This window comes from Pygocentrus nattereri, chromosome 4 (genome assembly GCF_015220715.1).
Source record: "Pygocentrus nattereri isolate fPygNat1 chromosome 4, fPygNat1.pri, whole genome shotgun sequence".
NCBI classification, from domain to species: Eukaryota; Metazoa; Chordata; class Actinopteri; order Characiformes; family Serrasalmidae; genus Pygocentrus; species Pygocentrus nattereri.
Window position 1 is genome coordinate 34,073,465 of NC_051214.1, and position 7,456 is coordinate 34,080,920.

General features: G+C 44.0%; 1 protein-coding gene across 1 annotated transcript; it reads right to left on the reverse strand.

Annotated features, from left to right (window-relative positions):
- Positions 1-523: 523 nt before the first annotated feature.
- trib2 (tribbles pseudokinase 2) lies at positions 524-7,140 on the reverse strand. Its single transcript, XM_017683677.1, has 3 exons — positions 5,733-7,140; positions 4,382-4,674; positions 524-2,745 (listed from the first exon to the last, which is right to left on the reverse strand). Exons 1-3 carry the CDS (start codon positions 6,000-6,002, stop codon positions 2,274-2,276), a joined length of 1,035 nt encoding a protein of 344 aa, XP_017539166.1. The 5' UTR covers positions 6,003-7,140; the 3' UTR covers positions 524-2,273.
- Positions 7,141-7,456: the final 316 nt, after the last annotated feature.

Below are 7,456 nucleotides of genomic sequence, written 5' to 3' on the forward strand. Positions count from 1 at the left end.
AGGATTTGCCCTTGTTTTTACTTTTTTACATTAGTTTTAATGTATCAACAATATTGAAGTATATTCCATTTTAATATAGATGATGCCCCAGTCATCATTCCATCCTGCTGCAGATCACATAAAATACCCCAACACATAAGCCTTAAAATCTTTATCTGCTGGATTATCCCTCGTGGGCTCCAGGCATATTTAGCAGCTGCCATACCAATGAGATCCGGCACTCATGGGACAAAATCCTGTATACTACGAATTCAAAGGAAAAATACCAGCATGACTGAACTGAGAGTTTGACTCAACAGAATGGAAGACCCAGCATACATGAATATTAGGGACAAATCTATATGTATGAAAACACATTGGGCCTTTCAGTGAGTGTATAGCAGCTGTTGTGCATGTTTACTGCAGTGTGGGAAGACGTTTTGTAATACTTTGTGCAATGTATAACCAAGCTCATGGTTATTCAGCACCAAGCTGGTGTGCCTATTACAGATTAATTCAGTTCTCAGAACAGAGAAAAAGAGTATAAAATTTCAGTGTGCAGTTCACAATTTATTTACCGAATAAATTTGGACAAAACACCAAAATCAGTTACATTACAATCAGAGCATCTGAGGCAGATATCCCACCATGCACGCCCCCCCTTCAAAACAAAACAAAACAAGAGAGAGCAAAACAGAAGAAAATAAAAATCTCCTTCAACATTAGCACCTAATCAGCACCAACTAAAGAATGGGCAGTTTTTCCTACCAAAAATGCATATTTTAAAAATAATAATATTATTAACAATAATAATAAACCTATGCTTACAGAAGCAACTTAGACCTCCTAGTATTTTTTTATAGACTGTTTGCAAGAATTTGCTTTCAGAAAAGAAAGGGGGAGGAAAAAATAAAGTATTAAAAAAAAAATCAAAAAACAAAACAACCGCTTCCCCGCCCCCCCCACTAGGCAGGCTATAGCATTCAAAAAGGGCACATGCCGTTGACTAGATACCACGATTTCAAGTAACATTTATATACGACAAAACATGTCCACATGTACCCATTCAGAACATGATCATTTCACAGAACCTACGCAGGCAGTAGAAAATTAACATGAGGTACTGGAGACAGTGTAGTCGTAGTAACATCATTTTACTGTTGTGGAGTCAAAACCTAAATGGGAAAAAAAATAAATAAATAAAACAAAACAAAAAAAAAAAAAGGAAAGAAAAACACTATCAGCATAGGTGGTTGCGGGGCACAAATACTGGCACTAAAGTTATATGGTTTCTAAACCTTGGGACAGTCTTTAATGCCTTAACTTCGTAACTGTCCTGTGTCAAAAGTATTGCCTACAATATTTGTGGAAACTGAAACTAAAGAGAAAACCCTGCAAGTATTTTTTTAAATATAGTAGTTATTTTAAATTAGAAGGAAAAAAAATAATTTTTAATCCTGCATAAGAAAGAAAAAATTTAAATAGATGCTAGTCTAGAGAGATGGAATGGACCGTTCACCTAGCCTAAGCAAGTCAAGTGCTCGTCACGTTTGGAGGCTCAAGGAGAAAGGTTCCGTTCAGGCTAGAGCAGAAATAAAGCAGCAGTAACATTTGAAGAGAAAAGAGGAATAGCTTAATGCAACACAAATAGCTGTCGTAGTGCAGCCTTACATGAAAGACAGAAACGATGCAAGTTAACATAATTACACAATGAAGGGAAAACAAGCCTGAAGAGAAGAAATTACAAACGTATTTTTGTAATTCTACTAATAGCCGGCACATACATTTTATAGTATAGGCCTATAAGGCTATGAACGAGCAGAATGGTGTAAGTAATATACTTTTTAAAAAAAATTACAAAGAATAAATATAGATACAGCCAACAAAATGTTTTTGAAGTAAAGTTCGGTATCTGGAGACAATGTCATATACTTGATGAACAGGAGTGGTTGCACTTTGCCTCATGGTTTTGTTCTCCTTGGCTGAGGCCTCCTGTGCCGTCGTGTTATTTCTTTTGTAGCTTAATGTGACTCGTACATCTCATAAGCACCACTTAAAATTAAAATATAAAACTCAAACTAAAGATAGTTGTAAGTCCTGCTACATTACTTAACATTAACATTTGCATTGCCCAGAAGCTCTTGCTGAAGGTGTTCCACACCATCAAGCCAGACCTTTCAGGTTTCTTGATGGAATGAGTGATAAAGATAGACACCGTTGCAATGAGTGTATTCTGTTAACTTTTCTTTTATCATCTAAAACACGTGGCAAAATGTCTGGTTTTTTTGTGCTGCTCAGCTGAAGTACTGCTCCAGCTCCTCCTCCATGTTGGCCTCTGGCACCATCTGGTCCGCGTCCCGCTCTCCTCTGCTGCTGCCGGTCCCAGCTTGGCTGGTGGCAGCCAGGAACCACGGGTGCTCCAGGATCTCCCGAGAGGTCAGACGTTCTGCCGGCTCGCGCCGGAGGATGCTGCGGATCAGGCAGCGGGCCTTGGGCGTTAACGTCTCGGGGATGCTGAACTGGCCGCGGCGGATCTTGCTGAAGAGCGAGCTGGGCTCCACATCATGGAAGGGGTAGCGCCCGACGAGGATAGTATACAGCATGACGCCTAGACTCCACACATCCGCCGCTTTCCCCGAGTAGCTGCCACTGGCACTGAGGATCTCCGGGCTTACATAGGCTGGACAGCCATGTTTGTCTGAGAGAGAGTCATCACTTCCTTCCAGGAGATATGTGTCTTCCAAACTCTCCAACTTAACAAGGCTCCTAAGGGCACAAAGAAAAAACCCACACAAATTAGAAAAACAACTTTAAAAAGTCTTTTCTGTCATTCAGGGAAGATATGCGCACTTCTCTTCAGGGCAAATTGTTCTTTCAAGACAGTACAACATATATTGGATGACAAATCCCCATGACAGTATAAAGTAATGAAACAAATGACTGCCCCTGGATATTCCCATCAGCATAAGGGACAAAGAGCAGCCTTCTCTCAGGGAAACAATGATCCCTGCTCTGAATTTTAATGAAAGCAGATAGTACAGTAAAATCTATGGGATTCCAGCAGCCATACCTACGCCCTGCAATATGAGACAGGGAATCAGGTATAATCAGTGGAACCTGGAATCCTCAAGTAATCAAACAATAAATGGAAAATCCCTGTATTCCACACTTTCCCTAAACTTAATAAAATTCACTTATCATTTCTTAACTGAATAAAAAGCATGCTCTACTGTGCATAACCAAACTGTAAAGCACTGGTCTAACTGGTCTTATGCTTCTGCAGCTTTTGCATCTTCAGTTGCATTTAACTTTAAAGGATCAGGCATCCAAGTAAGCTGAAATGTAAAAGTGAGTGGAGCGTGCACTCGCTGAACTGACCCTTTGACCCCTAGTTCCGTAGCTGTCCGGCAGTCGAGGGCTGGAGTATAACAGCAGAGCTGCCAGCTGAAAATAATCCTTAAATGACATTCAGTGTACGTGACTCACACCTCTACCGCACAGTGGAAAAACCACACACGCGCACATGCTGGGTATGAAAAGCACACTGGCTTACATCAGGTTAAAACAAGACAGGCCTCGTAAAACTATTTCAATGACTTCTGGATTGCACAAACAGGGCTTGATGTTAATTAAAAGCTATGCCTACAAACATTTAATGGCGGATCTTCCTTGGCATTGCAAATTTCTCTAAGATTAGACTTATTACACTGGGAAACCGGACCCTTACATATTACAACATAAGGTTATAAGTGTCCTCTGTGACATAACCAGGTCAGAAACCCAGCAGAGCTGCACAGCAGTCTGCTTTGAGCAAAAGATCATATTCTGTCTGGCTCCCTGTTCCCATCTTGGTGTGCACTTGGTATTTCATTTCAGACCAAAGCAGAACTTCCCACCTTGGTCATGTCTATCACTCCAGTCTGCCATCAATCATTAGGGAGGCGTGGCATTGGCATACCAAGCTACAGTGCATGAGAACAGTAAGGTCACTGAGCTCACATTTACAGCCATGGTCACACAGACTCCCTTTCCAAGTGCTGTGCCACAGGAAATCTAGCTGAGGTGACTCATTTGGCCGAAGGTGCTACTACCGTTTAGATTAAATGGAAAGACCACCCAAATTGTACTCTGCTATTACATCAGCCTGATTTTAGTGGCAAGTAGCTGCATTTTACACTCCAATTTGCCTAGTCTAGTGGAGCGTACTGGAGCGGAGGCACTGTTTTCCATATTTAACATAAAATTTATGGTGACCATGCAACATTACCCAAAAGCTCTTTTCATGCACAGCTATCTATTAAACAGGACAGCAAAACTCACAAGCACTGCATACTCAGCCACCTTTAACACATTACTGTGATGTAATATCAAAGCCTGAAAGCATGAAGGGTTTTCTCCTTACCTTTCCTCATTCTTAAAGACGAACTTCCTCAGCTTAAGGTCTCTGAGAACCAGGCCATTGTCATGGCAGTGTGCCACGGCCGACACTATCTGATAGAAGAGTCTGGCAGCCTCTTCCTCTCGCAGCTTCTTGCAAGTGCGGACGAACGAATGCATGTCCCCATGGCTCCTCTCAAAGAACACGTACGCCCGCGTGTCCCCCAGGAGAATCTCCACTACTTGGTTGATGTTCTGGTGGGCGCCCAGCACAAAGTAGGCAGCCAGTGACTCTTGATATCGACTGATATCAAATGCCTGGAAAGAGACACAAGAGCATTTTGCATCCAATCAGACACAGTCACTGATTCAGAGACAATTGGATATCAAACTGTGCAAAGTTACTGCCCTAAAAGGCTCTGGTACCCCTGGAAATTGGTGTGAGAAATGTCGATTACCATGTGACTTTTTCACCTCAAAAGAAGCCTCCGTTTTTAGAAAGACAATGGAGAGTTCAGAGACAAAAGGACTGCAATCCATGCAGCATTGAAAGGCAAGGCATACACCGCTGCAGCAATTTTAAGCCTCTCCAAAACGGAGATTGATCTTTGATGTTGCTTAGTAACAGACACATAGAACGGGAGGCTGGACAAATATAGTATGTTGACGGTGGACATCAGAGGCCCAGTTCTTATCAAGATATAAAGAGGGTCATTTGAATTACTGCTCACGTGACCCCTGTCTATTACACCTCACAGCATTCCCTTTGAACCGGTCACATAACAAAAAAGGTGAGCTCTACACGCTTGATCTGGTTACTCATGTATCTGCAGGAATACAGCAGGTATACAGATTGATGACTTTTAGAAACAACCACGTCGTGGCATTTACTTATAGGACACACAGTAGAGTGCATGGCCACATCAGCCACATCCAGCCTGATCTCTACTCAGAACACCATGGCAACCTCCGAGTTTGTCCATCGGACACTGTTACTCGCTTCTTTTGTCAACGTTACATGAGGAAACATGATCAAGAGAGTCAACAGAGCAGAAGCGAGAGGTGTGAGCTGGCCAAGCGCTTGCTAAGCCTTTCCATTACTCAGACCTTCTCTATTACAAGCACCATAGAATATTCCAACACACATTAAACAGCTTATTTAGCAGTTTCACTGCATGGAGCAGTCTAGAGGCGTCTGTCCATATTCTCTGAGCCAGGTGTCGCCAGATAACATAATTCAAGCTTCCCAATGACCTTCGAGGTCAGATTTCCTTGGCACAGACTAATATCCCTTAATAGCCCAAATGGCTTTACCACCATCATAGGACCCCCAAGACAGTGAAATGATTGTGATTGCAGGGCAGGAATAGGCTTACCTTGCAGACTAGCTCTTCCCCACTGTGCAAGTGGGCGGCCCTGAAAACGTGGTCTCCCTCAAGCGGCTCCAACAAAAGGTAATTTCCAATGCACGAAATGCAGTGAGACGAGTCCGGGGTCTCCGGGGGGCTGGGGGATCCTAAATTGGGGCTGAAGCTCTGGTTCGACTCTGTAGTCCTTAGGCAAGACAACTCCTCAAATTCGTGCGCTTTGTGCCTCGATCTCCCATAACGCGAAATGTTAATGGGATTTGACCTCTGTATGTTCATGAGTGGTAGATGAGAGTTGTCCTAAGGGAGAGGGGGTTGATGTCTGAATCGGAGGGGAGGGGGGTGGAGAGAGGAAACGAACTTGGGCTGCAGATATAATGTGGCTGCTCTACTGCAACAAAAAATGCATAAAGAAAAGGATGAAAATTCCTCGATCCGAGTTAGTAATGCCTGTTTGGGGAGGCTTTGGCGCTGCTGTGCCCTAACATTACTCTTTGCTACGAGCCCGAAGTGCGTGCAGTCCGTCTATCAGCGACTGAACAATGTCGGTGCGATTTAACTGAAGCGTGACTACTGTGCGAGCTGAAAGAGCTCTGCATGAGTGTTGGCGTTAGTTTTTGCTTGGGTTTCGAAAGAGACAGGCGTAATCCTCCACTTATAGCAGCAAAAAGTTAACTGACTGCAGAGAGCAAGGTAAGTTAAGGCCTGAGCGCCAAAGCTGGGTATAATAGCGAGTTCTGTCTTCAGCTGGTTGGTCTGATAGTTAGTTAGTTAATTCTGCGATGCAGCTATAGAAGCCATTGGAGCCCGAGTGCACAATGCTCGGAATGCTGCTGCACACACTTGCGAGACTATGTTTTGTCCAGTGTGGAGAAGAAATCACCATGAAATGGCGAAAAGTGCTCGCTAGCAGAAAAGGCAGCTAGCCTGCTAACCGGTGAGTGGGATCAGATTTCCTGAGAAAGAGCTCCGGTTTCCTTCAGTAGCAGCGGCCTTCCTCTTCTTCCACAAATCATTTCCATGCAGCTCTGCTCACCATGCTGTCTGCCCAAAATGGCAAGAGAACCATCTGGATTGCCAGCCTCCCGGAGTTGTTTTGCGTATGGTTTTTATTAGGAAGTCGATGTCCTCGACGACTTTTCCTTTTTATTCCTGCGGAATCGCTGAGTTTGGCGACGATGTGGATGCCAGAGAGTGGAAAAAAGAAGGGACGGCCGACTCGCCGAGGCCTATCCCTTATTTCAGCAAAACATCCTCTCCCGCGGTGCGCTGCTGCTGCTGCTGCTGCTGGCTCGGCTGCTGTGAGTCACGTCCATCGACGGCGAGGAGAGGCGCACATGCCCAGCTCGGTGCGGTGCGGTGCGGGAGCAGACTGCTCTCGGCTCGCTCTGCTCTCCACGCACACGGCCAGCGCGCTTCCGACCCGCCCCCATGACGTCAGAACCACCCGCTCCAGCCATTGGTCGGCTGACGATTCCAGGCTGCACGCGTTGGTCCTCGCGCTGACCGAGTCGTACGTTCAGAAAATTTTCAGAACATTTCTAATATTTCTCATTTTTATTTATTTATTTATTTTTTGCGTGAATGATCATTTCAGATTTGTCTAGACCGTGTTGCACAATTATTGAATAGTTTTACAAACAGATGGTTTGCCTCGTGTTTTCCCAACCTATTTTAATCACCATTACATTTCTTAAAATTTCAGCACAATCTAATCATAAGCACAGCTTGCA